Genomic DNA, 22,225 nt, shown 5'->3' on the forward strand with positions numbered 1-22,225 from the left:
TTACCTAAGTGTTTCCATTTCATGGTAATATATACTTCAGTTGACAGGGTAGTTGTAGGGTTGTGCTTTTTACTCGACTATATTTATTTGACGGTTGCAGTCTACAGTAACACAACTTTAGAAAGCTAAAATAATATTCTCATCAGGTTTACCTGGAGCTATCCCAGCTGACTTTTGGCGAGAGGCAGGGTACACACTGGACAAGTCGCCAGCACAGAGCACGTGGAGACAAACAACCATTCACATCTATGGGCAATTTAGAGTCACCATGAGCCTTGAGCGAACCCACGCAGACACAGAAAGGCCCCAGTCAAGGTTCGAACCACAAATATTCTTGCTGTGAGGCGGCAGTGCTAACCACTGTACACCATGCCGTGATCCAACAGTCAAATAAAATAAAATAAAACTTTGTCCAGCTTTGACTTTAAAAGTACATGTTAGTGCTCTGAAATGTACATTTTCCACTTCTGGTCCTTAGTGGTGTAAAAAGAAAGAAAGAAAGAAAAAGAAAGAAAGAAAGAAAGAAAGAAAGAAAGAAAGAAAGAAACATCCATCCCAATCACCCATCTTGTCTGATCAAAGGCTGTAAGTCAGAACCTTGACATGTAAAGGTTCATGTAAAGGTCTATAGCAGGAACCTTTAGGAATATCTAATTATCTGAATACAAAGATCAAATCAATACTAAAACCCTGTATCCTTTAGTCTGGATTGCCCATTTAATCCCCAGAGGGATGAACATATGGGCAAACCTCAATCAGTACTGGACTCCATTCCTCCATCAACAGTACTGGGTCCATGTGAATTTGTATTTCTCAGTTTTTTCCGTTCATACAGGCCTCTGTATTATATCTGTTTTCCGCAGCAGAGCCTGTCATTGATCTGTTATGCTGATAATATAATTCCACACTAAGCATCTACAGAAATGTATAAAATGTATAAAAGTCATTATCAGTTGTTATTATCAGAGTTTTCAGGCTATTTGATTAGAAGATTTTTTTTTTTACTTTATTCAGGCTGAGGAAAGAGCTGTACATTTCAAACTTGTTTTTCACAAAGATGCACACTCATTCTGCGTGTGCTGAGCCTGGCGCTGTGGCGCATGCGCATTCCTGCCTCTCCGTCGTCCTATGACATGGCCGTGACGTGCTGGCTCTCCTCCCCCGGCTGTAGTCTTTAAGGGTCACGTTGCTCTGCAGCAGAAACAGGAGACTCCTGCAGCCTCAGCACCCAGCCTACCTGCTCCCTGCACGCCCAGACACCCATCAGCAGGTAAGCACGAACCCTCATCTGCTCCACGCGACGGCCTCACACACTCTTCGTGTCATGGATAGATAGCGTTTATAATTATAATAATAATCATGATGATGATGATGGAGGCGTGATGCTTCTCTACACGACCCAAAGCTAACGTCAGCACCTGTGGCTCGCGCGCCGTCGTGTATATTATTTTGATATAAAGTTTTGTGTGTAACGTTACGTAACGTTGTGTCAGCTCATCATCGAAATGAAGACGCAACAGGGCGTAAACACTGTGACCTTGAGCAGAGAACGGCCTGTTTGTGCCTCCTGTCACTTCACATCGACATTGACTATCATTTTATTGATTCATTTTTAATCATTTTATGTGTTCATCTTTGGTAAAATGCAGTTAGTAATCATGATGGCGTCAGTGAGGCTCTGCACGTAGACCTCTGAGGCGGGAGGAGGAGGGGCTCACGAGCAGCATATTAAACACATATAACATATATCTCTTCTATTTTATAAACTAATAACACTGTATCATGTGATATATAACATAAGATATTGTTATATCTTAATTCATTATTAGCTAAGCTGCATCTGTGTCCATTCTTCTTCGTCATTTTATTGATTTTGAGGTGAAAAATTTCCAAAAAGAACAGAAAAATGTCCATAAACCTAATATTTGACATCAATGGAGGCTTAATAATATCAAATACATATATACATGAATAAATATGTTTGTATGTGTGATGATTTATCTTCTTAGATTTGAATATTTTCTGCTTCTTTCAGTCCTCTATGACAGTAAACTGAATATCTTTCGTACGACATTTGAGGACGTCACGTTTGCTTCGGAAACAGTGATTTGCATTTTTCTAAATCTAATATTTTATGGACCAGCCAGCTATAAAACAATGATCTGATCTATAAAGAAAATAAGAGTTAGCTGTGCAGTGGTAACCCAAAATGTATTTAACTTATCGTACACTGTATTTAACTGTTTTTCAATGGGAAATGTCACATAGTGCAATGTATGCATTTTCACTACTGTCAACTTTTATCTGAACCACAACCCACGCAGCCTCGACATCGTCTGCCACCGGCTCCTATATCACAGAGCTGCATGGGAAACAGTGCTCCTGCTAGCACTGTCGGATCAAAGACTGTGGATAGAAACGGCCCTGACACAGGGACGTGCATCAGTGCCAAGGCCAGCAGCCCGTCTGGTAACAAAAAGCAGAACGCCCAGCAGGCTTTTTACTTATGACTAGTGCTGCCCCTGCAGGAGTCATTCCACCTCCTCAAAGCTCATGCAGCTTGCATTGTAGAGAAAACAGCAAGGCGGGTAAACCTCCAAGTGGTCATCGTGACACAAGGCAACAGTACGCCCCTATCCTGCTTATTACAATATCAATAAATGTCATAGGTGCCAGCCTGAGTTAAGTCCCTGCCTGCAGCCTGAGAAATGCCCAGCTATATAGTGTGTAAGCTTATGCAAGCATGCATCAAAGCTGCTATAGATGTAGATGTTGATTATGGATTGAGTTTGATGTTTATGTTTTTGTAACCCTGTACAGCATCAGTTTTCACAGAGGGGTTGATTGACTGTTGTCTTAACTAGGGTCTAATTAAACCTCAGTGTAATTGTAGTAAATCTGAGTGGTCAAATGTGATTATTATTATTGCTGTTCACTGTATTTGACTGATGTTTAATAAGTACAGTGTTAATCTCTTTGAATGGTTCTGTGTGACGCCACATTAGGGAGTTGGCTGTGGAATCTTGATGTCGCAGTGTAGAAATGGCGTTTACCTTGTTGAGGCCGACCACTGCGCAACAGGCTGGAATGGAGCTCACAGAGAGACAGAGAGTTAAGAAAACACAATGTTATCTCAGCTGTCTCTTTACCTCATCTCTTACAAAGCTCTCAAACCTCATCCTGTTTCATCACGCCTTATTTTTATGGACAGGATTCCATTAGCTGTTTCAATGACCCCTCCAAAATATAATATAATATAATATATTTATATTTATATATTTATATAATATAAATATGCTGTACTTGTCAAATCTTGCAGTGATGTCCTTCCTAGTGTACAACACTGTCTCGAAGATAAACCCTGTCATCAGTAGTAGTGTGTCATAATAGCGTCAGAAGGCTGCTACTTCAGATCATATCAAAGTGACATTTCTGCTGATAAAGAACATGAATAGTCAAGAAGTCATTGGCATATCTGCACTGCTGAAGTACCCCTGAGCAAGCAGTAACATAAAGTCCTTCCCTTAATGGGCTTGTGTGCTACCAGAAATGAATGTTTTGAAGTGTACATCATATATCACAGTACAGGATGGCTTAATGATTTATAGGATCAATGCAAGAGATGTCATGTTTAATTTATTTCACCTAAAACATCAATCTGCAACAAAAAAAATGTTTACTTGACTTCAGGGTTCCTCTTAGAGGAATTTGGTTAGCATCTCATCATTATCAGTGCAGATGCTACATTAAGGGAGACAGGACCAAACTCATCATTGTCATAAACAGATTTTACATCATGCTGATGATACAATGAGTTCTAATCAGGTGAATGGTGTCTCTGTTATTCACACGTCTGTTCTCACACTATGTAACTTTGTCATTATGTCACTGATTTTGGTGAAACTGATGGACAGTAAAGCAAACTGCTGCCAATTGTAGCTGCTGGTAGCTAATGTTAGCTCAGTTTGTTAGCTGGGCTGCCCGGACCGTGAGCTCATAGCACTGGGGGAGTGTTTGTACTACAGGCGGAGGAGGTTTTCAGGCTTGTGGGGGAATCCTAACAGGGAGCGGAGCCAGTGTTGTGCCAGAACAGGAGCTGGGCAAGCTCTGTGGACATACTGACAGAGGAGAAGAGACGGAAGTGGACATTGACAGAAGATGGTTAGGAGAGAAAAGGAGAGTAACCAAGCGAGAGTAAACTTTTAGTTGTTGTCGACCTTGCTTGATCTTTGGCTGTTAGCAATGTTGTTCACTTGCTAGTTTTTGATCATAAGTAATGTCATCAGAACAAAAACACATACAGCTGTCCATATTTACCACAGTGGGATTACAAACTGGGGGTGCTACATCACAAAAACACTAATTTCTCTGCTGTTAAAGGAGAAAACCCCTGCTACTTCACTTGAGTCGATCTACTGTATCTTTACACATTGAGCATGATATTTATTTTTATTTGTCCCATCTGTGGTGTGTGAGCCACAAACTGAAGCGTCGTGTTCTTAAGGTCTTGCTGAATGAAAAGTGTTACCTTTATACTCATAAGCAGCAAGGACTAAAACCACAAATATCAGTGCACACAGCAGCCCATTGTCCTTCAAGGTCTCAAGCTGTCTTTCAGCCTTATGCAGTATAAATGATATGTGATCAGACATGGCTTCGTGGCTTCTTTGTCAGTTTTGACAGCTCACACTTGATAACTTTCCTTTCTGTTTGACTGAACATTGCGTGGCATTTAGATTTTAACTTGCACATTATTTTGCAATGTTTTTACAGTGTGAACACAGCCATGCCGGTGTTGCTGAAAATGTATTGTCGAAGCACGCAGCAGGTGCTTCACAAAAGATTGCAGGTATTTGCTGAGCATGAGTTTTGTCTGGCTAACAGTGAAGCAAACACTTTGCACATACAAACTGATCACACATTATGTCTGTGCCCTTGGGTTGGCCTTTATCAAGTGTAAATACCTTCTCTTATTCAGGTCCTGGCCTAACTGTTCCCCTCACAGTACATACACACTGCAGAACTGGCCTCTTTCACTTCACCTGCATGCAGCAGCTCTAAGTCGTGCTTTGCTGTGACATTTGTGTTGTGGTAACTGCACACAGTTTTCAGGGAGAGACGTGTGTGTGCTCTAAAGGTTGTTATGTCATAGGTTTAAGCTGAGGATTAACTCAGAGGATATAGAGTATGTCAGGCAGTGTCCGAACATAGCGAACCAGCCTCAGAACTTTGGCAATCCACTGGTCATGTGAGCTTATTGTTAAGCTCAGCCCTCCTAATATTCTATTCTATTGTGGTACATGAAATACAAGCTGATGTCCTCACACTAAGATTTCTGTCTGTGGTAATAAAATACTCTGTATCCTAAGATGTTAGCTTACATTCCGTCAAGTTGAACATTTCTATGTAGTTCTTTCTCCTGTGCACGTCCACCTCTATACACAGCTGACTGGAGCTCTGTATGTGTCACTAAAGGAGTCGCCGCCATCCATCAAACAGACTCATCGATCTACAGCTGATCCGATTTGCAGCGCACGCTGTTGCACTTGTTGAAAAAAGCTGTAGTCATTTCACCGGGAGACGCTTAGCAACCGGTGCAGTCGACCAGAAAGGAAAGTCACAGCTTGTTCCCAGGCATTACTGTGGGAGTGATGCGTTTCAGGGATGTGTGGAAAATGTGAATTTCTAAATCGCATGTGTTTATCTTGTGTCCAGCAGTCTCTGTTGTTTTTACTGAGGAAGCAGCGGCATGCCACAGTGAGCTCAGCAGGATGTTTGAAGGACACTGATTAAAAAAAACATGAAAGAAGAAGAAGAAGAAATAAAAGGCGTGTATACGTGCAGCGCACTAAGAGGGATATAATGACAAACAGGAAGTGTTGCTGAGGGGAGACAAACGAGCCACGCTGCATCCAGGCCTGCTGCTGTAATGAGGACTGGCAGCAGAGCATATAGGAGCCCTGTTACATAATGGCTCCCTCTCTGTCGTCCATGGTTTGGGTGTAGTGGGGAGGGGAGGGGTTACGTAACTGCTTATTTACGGCAGTGTGAAGACGGGAAATCATCGTGATTAGGTGTGTGTGTGTGTGTGTGTGTGTGTGTGTGTGTTAGAATGTCAGCACTTTAAATTAACACAGTTATGTTAGATCCCTGAACAATAAAGCTTTTCTTTATTCCGGACAGCCACACAATGACCTCTTTCACCTAACAAATACAGCCATTTCCACCTTTTCTCTCCTATGAAGCACATCGTCTGTGCACAGTTATCCGTTTCATCACCTCTCCCACAACACAAGCTGGGCCCTTGGACTGTGTGACTTTAAGGGCCATCTTGTAGGCGTTTTGTCATTTTCAGCTCACTGAGAGCAGCTTAGTGCGGCTGCGAGTTCTAGACAATAGTGGGACAATAAAATGGGGCCAGGACTGGGCAGTTGTCCAGATCGACATACTTTGAGTCAATGTGACCTCTCCATGACTCTCTGTCTTTCTCTCTCTCTCTCTCTCTTTCAGCCATCATGACTCACCAGTACCCCTCACTGACTCCTGAGCAGAAGAAGGAGCTGCAGGACATAGCTCAGAGGATAGTAGCTCCAGGAAAAGGCATCCTTGCAGCCGATGAGTCCACTGGTACGCATGTGTCAAATCACTGATATCTTTCCTGTGCGGGCTGGAGGAGGAATATAGGTTTTACATTCAAACACAGTAATGACATTAACAGATAAATCAGACAATATACAGACAATTCAGTGATACAGTATCCCCGCAGTTGTGAACCTTGAAATAAAATCCAGAGTTATCTACAGACTGGTCTCAAAACTAAGACTGATCTTGAGTATTACAACAGTAATACTATAGAGCCCTTTTAGGATGTTGTATAATATAACCCTAAGTGGCTAGACGAACGCGCCACATATGAAATATTTCACATAATATTACAGCATGAGCTCAACTACAAGCTCCATAATCACTTTGCAGCAAACCTTCTGTACTTTCATTCACACATTTGTAGATAAGAAAAAGTGATTAATTGGTCAAGCTATTTAGGTTAATACTATGTTAGTGCAATGGTAGTAGTGGATTCATTTCAAGTTTTTGTGCACAGACTGAGTATAAAAGTGAATGACGTCTGCTAAATGGTCTCCTAACTGTTTGACACGTCAAACCAAGATAGTTTTATTTATCGTGTATCGTCTGTGTTAGTGGATTTTCAACTGTGTTCTACATTTTCATACATCAGCCAGTTGCTTAGTTATGCTTCATTTAAAGAGATGGTTTCACAACTGAGCCATGTTTGACTAAACTGCCCTGCGTGTGTGCTGTTTACAGGCAGCATGGCCAAACGTTTGAACCCCATCGGAGTTGAGAACACAGAGGAGAACAGGCGTCGCTACCGCCAGCTGCTCTTCACAGCCGACCAGCGCATCGACAGCTGCATCGGAGGCGTCATCTTCTTCCACGAAACCCTCTACCAGAACTCAGACGACGGCACTTGCTTCGCCAAGGTCATCCAAGACCGTGGCATTGTTGTCGGCATCAAGGTACGCGTTACTCAATGTTGTAGCTCAACACTTCAGTCGTATTTAAACCTCTACAGTTTGGACATAGTCCGTCTCACCTGGACTTACAGTCACTTTAAATCTATTTCTCCAGTTTCAGTCACTATCTCACACATCATCCCACGATCATTACCTGGTTTCAGCTGTTGGCTGTTTTTGTACATGGTTTGTCACACTGCCTCAGTTTCCTCAAACACTTGAGTCTGTGAAGCTCAGCCTTATTTGGTGGCTCTTGCTCTCCAAGACACAGTGTTGATATTATGCTTGAGCAAAGTATTTCAGTCGAACAGACAAAAACACAGTCTTCATTTGCTTGGCTGGTAAAACTAGAAAGGCTCCTGCACTGTGTATGGAAACACATACTCCGTTGTCAGCATGTTTAGATACACACAGACCCACCCACAACAGCAGATCCAGCTGAGAGGACAAACTGGGTCAAAGTGTGAGTTAAATTTGAAGGACATGTAATGTGAAGAAAGGATGTGTAATATTACATGAGCTACATTATTTTAAACATCAGACATTTTCTGTTTCTGTCTCTACAGGTGGACAAAGGTGTTGTGCCCCTCGCTGGAACAAATGGAGAGACCACCACTCAGGGTAGGCGGCATCCCAAAACCAAAAAGAACAAAAAGCACATGAAATAAAACCCCCGCTATGATTCTGATGGATGGTTCTGTTTCTTTGTCTGTGTGCTGGAGTGCAGGTCTGGACGGGCTGTCTGAGCGCTGTGCGCAGTACAAGAAGGACGGTGCAGACTTCGCCAAGTGGCGCTGTGTGCTGAAGATTAGCGACACCACGCCATCTGAGCTGGCCATCTTTGAAAATGCTAATGTTCTGGCACGATATGCTAGCATCTGCCAGCAGGTTGGTGTTAGATTACTGAGAATGTTTTTTTTAGTAAACATAAGAGATCCTCAGTTTTTGATCAGATCTCAGGTAAAGTTTTATCTTGTGATGTGTCCTAGAATGGTATCGTTCCAATTGTGGAGCCTGAGATCCTTCCTGATGGAGAACATGACTTAAAGCGTTGCCAGTACGTCACTGAGAAGGTGAATTTACTGAGAAATGTATATGTGTGTGTCTATATATATATAGATATATGTATGTAACACAAAGCACTGCATACCTCCTGTAAAGTGTGTTGTGTGTTGTGTCACCACAGTGTTTTGATGTTCTGCTGCTGTCTAGGTCCTCGCTGCAGTGTACAAGGCTCTATCAGACCACCATGTGTACCTGGAAGGGACACTGCTGAAACCCAACATGGTCACAGCCGGACACTCCTGCCCCAACAAGTACAGCAGCGAGGAAATCGCCATGGCTACCGTCACTGCCCTGCGCCGCACTGTGCCTCCTGCTGTCACAGGTCAGAGACAGATATAAGAAACATTACAATATCTGTGGACTGCACAAGGAATACTAATACTGTACTATTTGAAATTGTAAAAATACACTTGGTGGTGTCAATAATTGTATAAATACTTTATTTTAGAGGTCCATTGTTTAGTGAATTATTTACATATTATTTTCTGGAAATAATGATCCATTCAATCCATCCATTTATCCACTTATCTGGGGTCGTGTCGCAGTGGCAGCAGGTTTAGTAGGGTTCTCCTCCTCGGGGATCATGGGGTGTTTCAAGCCTAGATGGGCTATGTAGACCCTCCAGCAGGTTCTGGGTCTGCTCTGGGGTCCCCCTCCCAAACAACCACCTCAGCTGGCTCCTTTTGACATGAAGGAGCAGAAGCTCTACTCAGAGCTCCCTGATGTATAATGATGTCATTTCATAATTTTTAAGGCAAAATACAAACTTTCTATAAATATTTAGTTTGTTGAATTAAGTTTAAAAGCAGTTCTTCTTCTCAATTCATCATGAATTTATTGATGAAAATCTGTTTGTAGGAGTTGAATTGTGTGTTTGCTCATAGACAAAGCTCACCTACTGTGCTCTGACTTTATGTTAGCCTAGCATTTAATTGGATACAATGAAACAATTGCATGCCGCCTCTATTTTATGTATAGTTAGTGCCAAATTACACTTACAATCACTTTCAGGAAAAATGAATGTTATTATTATTGGATAATATTATGGATTTATGGACCTCGTAATGCATTACAACAATGCATTATATATTGCCAAATTTCATCTCCATTCATAAAGTTGAATGCTGGTTTGAGTAGATAGATAACGTGTGCATTTGCTTGTTTCTGTCTTTTTCTTAGGAGTGACATTCTTGTCAGGTGGCCAGTCCGAAGAAGAGGCCAGCGTGAACCTCAATGCCATTAACAACTGTCCACTCGCCAAGCCCTGGGCCCTGACTTTCTCCTATGGCCGCGCCCTGCAGGCCTCCGCCCTCAACGCATGGAGAGGAGAGCTGAGCAACGAGAAGGCCGCCACCGAGGAGTTCATCAAACGTGCCCAGGTCAGATAAATCAGACGCATCCTTGCAGGGTAGAATGAAACTTCCTTCATGCTGTGTTGTTTATTTTACTTTTTTTGTCTCCCCTACAGGCAAATGGTCAGGCTGCACTTGGCAACTACCAGTCTTCTGGCACTGATGGCGCTGCAGCAAAGTCCCTCTACGTGGCTAACCACGCCTACTAAACATCAGAATACCACATTTAACTGTGGTCTAATTGTAGTCTTATATCTGCTCTGCTGTACCCCCTCACTCCTCCATCAATCACGGGCCTGCGCTGTCTACTGTACTTTAGAGTTGTCAGAGTTATTAAAATTACATTATTAGATATATGTATTTAAAAACATAATGTGAAACTACAATACTAAAGGGAACAGGCTTTTTTTTTTAAATATAAATTTTAATCAAACAAATCAAAAGGGTTTTAATGACTGAGGTGCAAAACTATTTTATGTGTCTGTGACAGAGCTAGGAAGGTAGAGGCTTCAAAATCTGAACAGTAGATCCAGATCATCGGTCAGTATTGAATTCATTCTCCCTCACGGTAAATCATGAGACACTACCAAAAGCAGGCCAGAATAGCATGTGTGTGTCGGTGTTTTCTCTTCTGTCAGAACAGTGTTTGCTCATCCTTAAAACGCTATATTAACATCCTCCCTGACAGTGAGATTATTGGTGGCATCACTACATCTGTGAAGACGACAAGACTTTGCAGAATGAGTTGATCTTTCGAGCGACTGTCCAAATGCAACGGAGCACTCGTCGCACTCTTCAGACAGCGCTAGGTGTGGTCAAGTGGACCAGTCTGTAATAAACCACAACACACCAAGACTCATCCTGATGATTCGTCCTAACCTTTCTGTTCACACGCTTCTAATCACCACTAATCAGAGAAACATCCTGTGTGTCTATTCTAAGTATAACATTAGCTTTAAATTACATACCGTAAATCAATGTATTCAGTTGTGTTAAGGTGTCGATATTATGTGATGCTTGTCTGTCATCCCCCTCTTGACATTCCCCCCAGCACACCCCATGGGAAGAGGAGATGGTTTCTATAATGTGGACCAATTCATGGGGTCAGCAGCGGGGGAAATAATCACTGCTGTGTTGGAGTACTGTGATCTTTGTGATGTTAATATTGTTGTTGAAGCACTTGGTGTGTCAAATAGTGGAGAAAAATAAAATAAACATTAAAAACTAACAGAGAATGCTCTGTGTGACTTCTCTTCCTGTAAGACTAGCTCTGCCAATACTCACTGTTCATCCAGCAAACATACTTCCAGTATTGCAGTATATTTATGAATACATGAGCACTGGACTAAATCACAGTTTTAAAAGGACATTATTTCTCTCTTAAATACTATTCTGAGCAATTCTTTCTGTCTGGTGTACGTTGTAAAATATAGTTTTCAAGATCTGAAATTTCATATGTATTTGTAATGAAAGCCCACCAACAAAAGTCTTTAAAGGCCATCAGTAGTAGTAGGCTTTAATATTATAACAGAATGTCACCAGTATGAGCCTGGTCTCTGTATAATACATTAAAATGAAAAGAGCAGTGCTTTGTCACTAAAAGCTATCAATGAACTCCCAACTGCACCAGTAAACCTGCTCAGTGTCAAGGTTAGGCTGTGTCTTCTCTGAAGAAACACAGCCTAACTCTTCATCAAACTTCTCTGGATAAATAAAGTTGAATTAATAATAAACATTTAAAGGACCAGTGTGTAGTATTTAGTGGTATATAGCAGTGTAGTTGGTGATTATACATGAATGAAAACATAGCTATGCATATTATATTCCATTGCCCCCTTAGTCTTACACAGTGGATCTTTGATCTTTTTTTTGATATAGTTCAGTTCACTCATAAATCATATATACATAAATGGTTCAATAAATTGTGATGACATCATTCATCTATCAATCTTTTTATTCATACAGGTTCATATACAAAAACTCCTGTTCCCATTCATATTCCTTTGTGAAAGGTGTGTGTGTGTTTGTAGTTATTTTAAGGTGCTTCGTAATGTTTTGCTCCTTCTTTTATGTAAACAAACTCTCAACATAATGCATATTAATAATTATCGCCAGTCTGTCTTCACGTGCACTTAACATTTGGCGCCGTGTGGGGTCGCTGCCTCCCAAGATTTCTCTCATTATATTGCGTTTAATATTCTCACGGGGACGGGCCGACGGTCACTGTCCTCACCGCGTCTCGAAACAAACTGTTGTCGGTCATGTGACCGTTCGACAGGGAGTGTCGTACCAACGAGCGCACCCCTGTTCAGTTCATTGACAGAAATGGCTACTACGGAAGTGGGTGAGTAGATTCAGACCTGCAATTGTGTGTGTGTGACTTTTTCACAGCTTTAACGGCGGCTGACAGATGTTTGCTCGAGAATGTTTCACCTGTACAACATCTGGAGTGACCCGAGCGCGAGGCCGCGTGCTGTGTTCTCCATGGTAACGTCCTCAGAAGCTAACAGCTAACAGTTAGCTCTCTGCACCAGCCTCTATAGCACTGCAGGCTGTCAGTCACCTCCTCATGTCCAATGTAGGCTTTATGTTTTTATTCTGCTTCACCATTAACAGCAACATTCGACCTCCAGAAGTCTAACTTCACAGAGAAACACTTCATTTCCTCACAGCTTCTATGTTCAGCTTTGAAACTAAACCAGCTCCTCCAGTCATTGACCAATCAGTGTTGTCTCTCTACATGTTCACACCTTAACAAGTCTCCAGTATGTCTGCTGTCTTGTATCTAACCCAGTCTTTTATAAAATATATATGAAACATTTAAGAATCCATTAGTACTGCAATCTTCAATTGTCATATACTTATATTGTGTAGTATGTCTTAGATGGGCAGATAGATAGATACCCGAAGGAAATTCAAGCATCCAGTAGCAGCATGCAAACATACATTGAACATAAATTAGAATGAACCTATAACACAGTATCCATATGTTAAAATGAATCTGAGATAGATCTACATTTAAATATGTGCAGAGGAATTAAACATTTGCATAGAAAATAAATATATAACTGTGCTAAACATCTATACAAAAACTATATAAAAAAGTAGAAATTGACTGTAGAAATAAAAATGTTCTATAAAAATAGAAAACTACATTAAAAATATAGAGTGACTGTAGAAATAAAAATGTTTTATAGAAATATGAGAGAGGAGACTACAAATGGTGATAAAAAGACTGAGTACGTTATTAAATTAGGCTGTAAGCAGATGAATGAAAGTCACAACATGCAGCAGAGGTAGTCAGAAATGACTGACAGGGACAATGTTTACTTATGTTGACTTATTTATACAGTATGCTCATATTTATTTATATGACACTTCTTCAGCACTCTGTATATGCCTGTCACTTTTTATACACGATCCTACATTATTCTATTATTATACAGCAGGGGTGTCCAAACGTTTTTTTTTAAAGAGGGACAGATTTGACAACGTGTCAGATAACAAAGAGTAAATTGTATGGAATACGTTAAACTGCACTGCACTCTTCTGTCTCTCCCTCTCAGAGCGCAGACGTGGCCAGCTTGCTGCTCTGTCCATAGCAGCAGTGGTGATCATCGTGGGAGCCCCTCTGTGGTGGCGCACAACAGAAACATATCGCGCCTGGTTGCCCGTCAGTCAGATAAAAGAGTTGGCTAACTTGCAGGTTCGTTCACGCTTCTGCCGTCACTCACTACGTCCTCCCATCTTGTCCAATTTATCTTCCGTGTGTAATAAACATGTAACTTTTAAGATGTTTTATTTCCTTTTTTGTAGCTGCAGCTGAGTGCCGACGTGGAGGTCGTGTTTGCACGGGGAACTGTGACACCAGAACAGCAGAAGAAGGTCCCACTGACGCTGACACAGGATGACGAACACGTAGTAGATGGTGATTTATTAATTCTGTCTGTGATTTTAATAATACATTTTATTTAATTTCATTTATAGAGCACTTTAAATGATAATCCAAGACACTTTACATGAGTTAAAATCATCAGCACAATGTGGAGACAGGAGTTTAGCATTGCAAGTGCTGCTATTGTTGTGTTGTCTCAGCAAGTGCCATAAATCTTGTCTCGAACTTTTTTTATTTTTTCCAGAGGACACATCTTTGAGGTACAGGTATGAGACAAAGTACCGCACAGCTACAGTCATGGAGGAGGACGCCCTGAACCAGCCCACCGCTGCAGGTGAGACACAGTCTCTGCATCACACCCAGCTTTCCGCTCTTCATGTTTCACTCTAGTAAATTCTCTCCATCCTGCTTGTTCTTCTTCTTCAGAGGCAGATCTATCGCTGCACAGGCTCAGTGAGAGCCCCTGTGGTTCTTTGGTTGTGTACGTCATCCCAGAGTCATCTTCACTGCTGCCTGAGGTTCAAAGTTTTGTTTGGATACTGTTACTGCTTAGTATCTAACTACTTATTATCTAAATAATAGAGCCTGCAAACAGAATTATGAATCAGGGTATCCGTACTCAATACCTAACATCGACCTGTACCTTCATGACTCTCAGGATGTGGATGTGTATATCGGTCAGCGACGCACAGCCATGCTGCGTATGGGTGCCCCGATGAGGGTGGGCAAGACACTAGAGCAGTTACTGTCTCACCTGGAGCCTCGGATCAAGCAGGTACTGCAGGTGATGTCTTTTAGCCATAATGACATCACCGCCGCCCTCAGCGACAGAGTCCGTCTCAGCCCTGGCAACAAAGAGAGCGTCGCTGACAGTATGAGAGCCTTTAAATCCAGCCCAGGTCAGTCTTTGTCTCAGCACAGACATAGAAGTGCACAAGCTTAATTATATCTCACCTCCTGTTCACTGTGTATTCTTCTCTTCAGGTTATGAGATCACGTTCAGTCTGTTGAACCCAGACCCAAAGTCTCACCGGCTCCACTGGGACATAGAGAGTGCTGTGCAGACCTACATCCAGCCTCTGCTCACAAAACTGGCCCCTTTGGCAAACTTCAGCATCGATTCTCAGGTACTGTGCGTGCGTATGTGTGAATGTACAGCACGCTGAAAAGATGCTCAGTTACCATGTGTTAACGAACGTCTCCTTACAGACTCTGTACTACACCATGCTCGGCGTGAATCCGCGCTTCGACAGCAGCCGCAGCATCTACATGCTCAACGCTGACAGCCTCGCGCATGTCATCAACCCCGTGGAGGCTAGACTGGGTAAGGCAAAACTCACACTGAAGAGAAAGGAGGTGTAGTTTGTTCCGCTGTGTTTATGTATATATATCTTTTTTTTTAATTTCCAGGTTCAAACGCCGCCTCTTCCAACCCAGTGTTGAATTTTCTCTTGTACGTCCCGGATGCCCACCATTCACCCCTTCATATTCATGACCACAAGAAACAGGAAGTGCCTTCTAATGCGTTTCACTCTCCACGGTGGGGTGGAATTATGGTACGACATAAGTCCAGTCTTGTTAGCCGTACAGTAATTCTGTACTTTTAATTTGTCATGTTGGGTACTAATACAACAAAAAATGTCTGTTTTTAAAGGTCTATAATGTTGATGGTTTCTATGGACCAGAGGCTGCGTTCCCTGTTGACATCAACATCAATATGGCCAAAGTCATGGGAGTCTTCCTTGCGCAGCTTCGGTAAGTGGACGCCTGCAGTATGACAGGTGTTTCTTTCTGTGGACACAACGTAATTTTCCATGTCCTGTCAGACTGTTGCTGGGCGTGCAGTCGTCATCTCCTCCTCCCGGCTTCCGCGTGGCACCGTGCAGCAGTGCAGGACTAGCTGACTGGGAGCTGGATCGTCTCATGTGGAGTAGAAGTGTGGAAAACGTAGCAACCGCGACCACCACCATCACCTCGCTGGCACAGCTGCTGGACCAGATAGGAAACATTGTCATCAATGATAACATTGCTCAACAGGTATGATGCATACACACGTGTTGTGTGTATAAGTAAATTTCCCCGTTGTAGGATAAATAAAGTACAATCTAATCTATGGGTCAACTCTGTCCACATGTTGTGCTTTTAGTCTGGTGTTAGATCAGTGTACAAATAACCGTGCCTAAGTCAATTATACAACTCACTTTCCTATGATTTCCTATGTCACTCAGGTGTCCAGTGCCGTCACGTCTCTGCAGCTGGCTGTGGCCGAGTTGGAGGCCGGGAACCTCGGCTTTGCCCTGCAGTACAGCAAAGAGGCCATCTTGGCATCAGAGAGAGCGTTCTTTGACCCTTCACTCCTCCACCTCCTGTACTTTCCCGATGACCAGAAGTTTGCTATCTACATACCACTCTTCCTGCCCATGTGCGTGCCGATTCTGTTATCACTGCTCAAAATCATGTCTGAGGCCAGACAGAGACGCAGAGAAAAGACGAAGAAGAAGGACTGAGAAAGACGTGCGCGAGAGAGAATGTGTTGAACAAAAACAAAAAGGCACGCATGAAGAAAGACTAACGTGCAGCATGAATTTTATTGTTTCATGTAAAGAATTGTGTTCATTTTAAGATTGTGATGAATGTCTGCCGCGGCTGTCTGACACTACACTGGAAAGCTTGAACTGTTGTGAATGTGTCAAGTTTTATATTTGAATTCTACTTACTGTTCTAAGTTATAAGTTACAAATAAATAATAAAAATGAAAGCTGTAACTCATGTTTTTTAATGTGAAAGTTTGTTGTAAGACATAGCACATAATCATTTTGCAATGCTTACAACATACTCTCTTCCAGAGCACTGGCCAATGATTCAGATGTCGTCATGTATTTTGATGTAGTCAGGATTCATTTGTGTGAGGGTAAACAGGAAGGGGCTCAGGATACAACCTTGTGGGGCTCCCGTGTTGGTGTTGATAGTGGAGGATGTTACAGTGCAGATTCTTACTTTCTGTGGTCTGTCGCTGAGGAAGCTGTGTACCCAGTGGACGAGGTGAGTGTGGATGAGTGTGGTTTGACCATTGGACGGATGATGCTGACTTCTAGTTTTTCCAGGCATTTCATAACTCTAGAGGTGAGTGCAACAGGCTGGTGTAATGATCTAAAGCTTCAGGACAGTTTCTAAACTGAATTTGAGAGGATCTGTTTCAAAAGATGAACCTTGAATTGGACATACTGTAGGACAGAGGTCTGAAACCTTTTCAGCAAGAGACAAACAGATCAGAGAGCCCCACATGTAATACATTTTAAGCTTGGCCTATAATAATTTTTATATTTACTTTATTGACCTTTTATTTCACCTTATTAACCTATTTATATACTGAGTTATTAGCCTGTTTATGATTGATAAAAAGTTTGTGCATGATGGAATCATTTTTTAGTTAAAAGTAGTCAGTCATTATTGAATATTAATGCTTGCAGTTTACTCAGTATCCTTTTTATTATATATTTTTTAATTCTCAAATGATGAATTGGCGGACCCGTAGGGGTCGCGGACCTCTGGTTGAAGACCCCTGCTGTGGGATGTGACTCTCACTCCAGGGCGGCAGGTGGCGCTGCGCGCGCCTTTAAAGCTAGCCGTGAGCGTCGCATAAAGAAAACCAAAAGCGAGTTGTTGGGGGAGAAGCGGCGAGCGAGGCGCAGTTTGCAACTTTTAGCTCGTGTTCATTTGCTTATCGTGAAAGCCACCTTGAAGAATCCGGTTTGTTTCAGCTCCAGCTCAATACTTCCCGCGTGATTCGTCGACAGCAGCTCACGCACAGCGAGCCGCCGACGCGTCGTTTAATCTTTTGTTTGGACCCGTTAGCCGGCGTGCTAACTTCCGTGCGTGTTAACGCTAGCTGGTTTTTGTGCTAACATGTCTGGCGAAGGATTAGTTCGCGGGCCGGCGGGGAGCAACGACTGTCGGATATATGTGGGCAATCTCCCGCCTGACATCCGCTCAAAGGACGTGGAGGACTTGTTTTATAAATACGGCGCCATTCGTGATATCGACCTGAAGAACCGAAGAGGGGGACCGCCGTTCGCCTTTGTGCAGTTCGAGGACCCGAGGTGAGCTGCAAAGCCCCGGACCAGTCTTTATATAAACACACACACACACACACACACACACACACACACACACACACACACACACACGTGCAGGTTTGTTTAGTACAAGCTGCAGTAATGTCTGCCAGTCGTTTGTCCTCGGACATGTCGCTGTGCAGGCCGCGGTGGTTGGTTGGTGTGTGTGCTGGCTGCGTGCCGGGTTAAACTTAGTTTAAGGTGTGGTGTAAAAGTGCAAGTGGGCTTAGTGAAACCAAACCTGTTCTGAGCCGTGCTACCTGCAACCTGGCAAACCAGTTCACAAGTGGAGCCTGTTATCAGAGCTGCACTCATTAAAACCATTGATAGAAAATTAATTGGCGACCATTTCGATATTCCTATTAGTCCTTCACGTGGATTTTTAAGCAGTCTTTCCTCTTTCTTTTTATTTTTATGAGTCTGACATTGCAGCAATGTATTACACATGATGGCATTACACTACCCTTTTATGGAATAAATGATTAGTCAATAATATATTTATTGATAGTGAAGATAAAAGTTAATCATTTTTGTACGTTAATACTTTTAACTGTACTGAAGCTATTTGAAGACCATATATAGGTTTGATCTTAGCATATGATATCATACTATAGATATATAAAAAAAAATGTGAATTGTCATCAGCGTAGGCTGGTGTTTGTAAGACAAACTAACTGTTAATTTCATATTTCACAGGGATTCTGAAGATGCTGTTTATGGGCGTGATGGTTATGACTACGACGGCTACCGCCTGCGTGTTGAGTTTCCAAGAAGTGGAAGGGGAGGCGGTGGCGGAGGTGGCGGCGGCGGTGGAGGAGGTGGTGGAATGGGACCCCCAAGGATGAGGCATGGTCCCCCCTCCAGACGCTCAGAGTACAGGGTTACCGTGTCAGGTGGGTAACTTGTTCTTCCGTCGGCAGGTTTTATCCCTTTTTTAAATTAGAGAATGAGAGACTTACACCGGCTTTTCCCTTTCAGGCCTACCTCCCAGTGGAAGCTGGCAGGACCTGAAGGATCACATGCGAGAGGCAGGTGATGTATGTTATGCTGATGTGTTCCGTGATGGCACTGGAGTGGTGGAGTTTGTACGCAAAGAAGACATGAACTACGCCATCCGTAATTTGGATAACACCAAGTTTCGCTCTCACGAGGTAAGGAAAGGGTTGTAACCTTTGGCCGCATTCAGACAGGATCAGGCACAGGGGTGTGTATTTGTGCTGGATGTAACCACCCACTGTGAAACAGTTTGTTCTGTAACTGCATCTCCGAGCTAACAAAATGTCAAATGTTCCCTCTTTATTGTTACTATGGTTTCCTTCTGTTTGTCAGTGTCTTGTGTATCAGCGTGCTCATGGAAATGGATATTTAACTATGTGTGCTCGTGTGTGTGTGTTTAGGGAGAGACAGCCTACATTTACGTGAAGATGGACGGCCCTCGCAGCCCCAGCTACGGTCGGTCCCGCTCTCGTAGCCGCAGCCGCAGCCGCAGCAAGAGCCGGTCACGCAGCTACTCCCCCGCTCGTCGCAGCAAAGGCTCTCCTCGCTATTCCCCCCGGCGTTCCCGCTCCCGCACCTAGACTAAAGCAAATGGTGTGCCTCAGAGGAAATCTTCACATCACTTATCAAATTCTGTGTACTCATCACGCATCATCTCATGTGCTCCCCGTTCACACTGTCTTTGTGTTACTTGCCCCCCCCCCCACCCTTTTAGTTTTCATTTTACAGATCAGATGAGTCTGGCTCTGTTTCACTTCTCACACTTTCACGCCATTCGTCTTCTTTCTCTTCTCATTGACTTTGTTTTCCTGCTAACCATCTCTGCCCCCTTCTCTACACTTTCCTTCTACTGAGTGTTCACACTATGCTTTATGTTTTGTTTTCGTTTGGAAAGATTTCACTTTTTAAGCATATACTACTGTCCTTTGACCTTCTTGTGTGTCTCTCTGTAGAGATCAGAGGAACAGGATAGGATGGGAAGAGAGGAAACAGTTCATGTTAAGATAAACAGGAGGAGGAGGAGTCAAATATGGCACCAATGGTATGATGGCTGTGCCTTGTCAACTGTGAAATCTGCAATTTAAGGCCGCTTGCATACACTTGATGATAGAGCGCTGTGTTTGAATAATTTCAGCAGGGCTGTGCCAGACTAAGAATTTTGTCAGTCGAATTTGGCTGCTCAGATAATATTTGTTTTTTTTTTTAGTTCAGTGCCACACTAAATTTCTAGCCTAGATGAGTCCCGTTTAAATGCCTTCATCCGTGTTGTGGGAATATCAGATTTCCACACAGTCAAACAAAGTAAAAGTGTGCGTCATAGTTCAGTTACAAAATCCCCAATGCACCGTGAGCACCTGTTCTGCCGGGTGGCTGGCTGACAGCGCTGTCGGCCAACAAGTCTATCTGCTGACTTCACTGACAGCCATCCCCAGAGCAGAGAACATGAGAACAGTTACTATGAACCTTTGTGTGGCCTCTTTGAGACTTGGTTTGTGAAGTTTGCCATGCTCTTGCCACTGCTCTGAACGGTGCCACAGCTAAAACACAAAGGTGCAGGGATTCGACTGACAAAATGCGAGTCGACTCAGCGTCTTCTTGAATGATGACTCGAATCATTGATTTTTCTGGAGCAGCTCTAGTGCTCAGTTGTACCACTTGTATTTGGAGACCCAAAGCTTGTTTTTTTTCTTATCTTTTAGTATCCAAAGAAAATCTTTTTGGGGATTGATCATAGATGGTGTCCTTGATTTTCTCAAATTAAACTCCCTAGTAGATTCGTTTGACATTTTTTAGTATCCAAAGTAATTGCTAGTTTTATTCTTTTTTTTTTTTTTTCTTTTTTTTTTTTTTTCTTTAAGTTTCTGAAGGTGTGATTCTAACTTGCCTCCTTCTCTTTGGTTCTGCTGGTATTCTGAAGGTTTGGACTGGGCTCAGTGTCTCACCATACCGGAGCCGGATCAGGATTAGGATTAGGCTTCAGGATGGCTACATGGAGCAGGAGTATGGGAACATTTTTACCGAGAGGATCCCGAGGATCCCTGTCCAGATAACCCCATCAAACCGGATGCGTTGTAGTGAAAGATTTAAACTAAATTGGCGTTCATATAATCCAAATTATTTTTCCCATTTTGTGTGAGGCCTCAGAGACACCCCAGCTGGCCAAGTGATTACTGCTTTTTTTCAGGTTTTTTTTGTTTAGTTCTAAAAAGAAGAGCGAAGCTGGGCTCAAACCCAGGAGGGAGGTGCAGGATGGATCCACACACGTAAGGAAATTGGTAAATAGTGGGCAACCATTATCGGTGGAGGAGGGAGGGAAGAGGGAGGACTGGGACGCGACCAGGGAATGTGACCTTAATGTGGTTTGTATCTTTTCTGTAGGTCAGTCTTTTCCTGAGCTCAATTTCTGTTTTGTTATGATATCCACAAACGTAAAGCTTTATTCTCTTTTTAATAAAACCTTTCAATAACATACATGAAATGTTTGTTTTTCTTTCCATGTATTCTTAATGTCAGACCTGTACACATGATATATATCCTGTATACAATTTTTTTTATTTTTGTTATTTGTTTTTTTTTTTCTGGAGGACTTGATGCCTGATCATTTAACTCTTCTACCAGATAAGATGAAGTATAGCTGGGCAGGTGCTTTTTTTTTTTTTTTTTTTTTTTCTAATAAGTGAGGACAGCTCAACAGAAACAAATCAAAATATCTAAATATAGGTTGTTTTGCTGCCTTTTTAAAGGGTGTGTCTGACCTTACCAGGGCCTCAGTGATTTTAACAATGTGTCATATTTTAGAAGCTACTATTTTGAAACTGGACTCTGCATATGCAAAATAAGATACTTTTTTATACAATATCCATATTATATGATATCTTCTACTTCTTTCAAAGAGACAAGTTATGAATGAATCACTTGTCTCCATACACCGGACTCAGTCGTATTTCTTTCATTGCAGCAATGCACACTAATAACTCATTTAGTGTACTCTATGACTTGGACACCCTGCTGTGATTTTTAAGTAGGATATTTCGCGTTGAATGTTGTCTTAACGACAGCCTGAGAGGACCACCAAGGTAAATATCAAAATAAATGGGGTTACGTGACAACGTGATGACGTCAAAGCAGTCATTGCTCTCTCACCTGCCCGCGGAGATCCCCCACACTGTGGTGAACGGTCCCAGGCCCCGCCGAAGTTATTGTGCAGTAGTTGGCAAGTACATCCGCACAGACATATTTCTAACGTGTGTTGTTGAAGTTAAAACT

General features: G+C 42.5%; 3 protein-coding genes across 7 annotated transcripts; all 3 read left to right on the plus strand.

Annotated features, from left to right (window-relative positions):
• Positions 1 to 1,129: 1,129 nt before the first annotated feature.
• Positions 1,130 to 11,182, plus strand: aldocb (aldolase C, fructose-bisphosphate, b). The gene is made up of 9 exons (XM_010748220.3): positions 1,130 to 1,270; positions 6,511 to 6,627; positions 7,327 to 7,538; positions 8,102 to 8,156; positions 8,263 to 8,423; positions 8,525 to 8,608; positions 8,748 to 8,922; positions 9,780 to 9,979; positions 10,069 to 11,182. Exons 2-9 carry the CDS (start codon positions 6,516 to 6,518, stop codon positions 10,159 to 10,161), a joined length of 1,092 nt encoding a protein of 363 aa, XP_010746522.2. The 5' UTR covers positions 1,130 to 1,270; positions 6,511 to 6,515; the 3' UTR covers positions 10,162 to 11,182.
• A 965-nt stretch (positions 11,183 to 12,147) lies between these two features.
• Positions 12,148 to 16,616, plus strand: pigs (phosphatidylinositol glycan anchor biosynthesis, class S). Its single transcript, XM_010748221.3, has 12 exons — positions 12,148 to 12,296; positions 13,519 to 13,658; positions 13,769 to 13,880; positions 14,092 to 14,181; positions 14,274 to 14,365; positions 14,506 to 14,746; positions 14,832 to 14,974; positions 15,057 to 15,171; positions 15,258 to 15,403; positions 15,502 to 15,602; positions 15,674 to 15,884; positions 16,076 to 16,616. The coding sequence occupies exons 1-12, from the start codon at positions 12,278 to 12,280 to the stop codon at positions 16,352 to 16,354; spliced, it is 1,689 nt and encodes a 562-aa protein (XP_010746523.1). The 5' UTR covers positions 12,148 to 12,277; the 3' UTR covers positions 16,355 to 16,616.
• Positions 16,617 to 17,467: 851 nt separating this feature from the next.
• Positions 17,468 to 21,430, plus strand: srsf1b (serine and arginine rich splicing factor 1b). 5 transcript variants are annotated; one of them, XR_003461467.1, is made up of 6 exons: positions 17,468 to 17,947; positions 18,659 to 18,855; positions 18,941 to 19,113; positions 19,360 to 19,552; positions 19,912 to 20,000; positions 20,877 to 21,430. XR_003461467.1 is itself a non-coding variant. In XM_019253220.2 (5 exons), exons 1-4 carry the CDS (start codon positions 17,754 to 17,756, stop codon positions 19,537 to 19,539), a joined length of 744 nt encoding a protein of 247 aa, XP_019108765.1. In that variant the 5' UTR covers positions 17,468 to 17,753; the 3' UTR covers positions 19,540 to 19,552; positions 19,912 to 21,430. The 5 variants fall into 5 exon arrangements, 3 of the variants coding, with proteins under 3 accessions (XP_019108765.1, XP_010746524.2, XP_019108764.1); XM_019253220.2 differs by having other exon boundaries at positions 19,912 to 21,430; XM_010748222.3 differs by lacking the exon at positions 19,912 to 20,000.
• The last annotated feature ends 795 nt before the right edge of the window (positions 21,431 to 22,225 follow it).

The sequence above is a fragment of the Larimichthys crocea genome, chromosome XXII (assembly GCF_000972845.2).
Source record: "Larimichthys crocea isolate SSNF chromosome XXII, L_crocea_2.0, whole genome shotgun sequence".
Lineage (NCBI taxonomy): Eukaryota > Metazoa > Chordata > Actinopteri > Sciaenidae > Larimichthys > Larimichthys crocea.

Bases quoted from the DNA above. Each gene is read 5' to 3' on its own strand.
- aldocb (XM_010748220.3), top strand. From the start codon at position 6,516: ATGACTCACCAGTACCCCTCACTGACTCCTGAGCAGAAGAAGGAGCTG. The intron at 7,539-8,101 runs GTACGCGTTACT...CTGTCTCTACAG, and splicing joins GCATTGTTGTCGGCATCAAG to GTGGACAAAGGTGTTGTGCC. The intron at 8,424-8,524 runs GTTGGTGTTAGA...GATGTGTCCTAG, and splicing joins ATGCTAGCATCTGCCAGCAG to AATGGTATCGTTCCAATTGT.
- pigs (XM_010748221.3), top strand. The intron at 15,603-15,673 runs GTAAGTGGACGC...ATGTCCTGTCAG, and splicing joins GTCTTCCTTGCGCAGCTTCG to ACTGTTGCTGGGCGTGCAGT. The intron at 15,885-16,075 runs GTATGATGCATA...TATGTCACTCAG, and splicing joins ATGATAACATTGCTCAACAG to GTGTCCAGTGCCGTCACGTC.
- srsf1b (XM_019253220.2), top strand. From the start codon at position 17,754: ATGTCTGGCGAAGGATTAGTTCGCGGGCCGGCGGGGAGCAACGACTGT. The intron at 17,948-18,658 runs GTGAGCTGCAAA...CATATTTCACAG, and splicing joins GTGCAGTTCGAGGACCCGAG to GGATTCTGAAGATGCTGTTT. The intron at 18,856-18,940 runs GTGGGTAACTTG...TTTCCCTTTCAG, and splicing joins GTACAGGGTTACCGTGTCAG to GCCTACCTCCCAGTGGAAGC.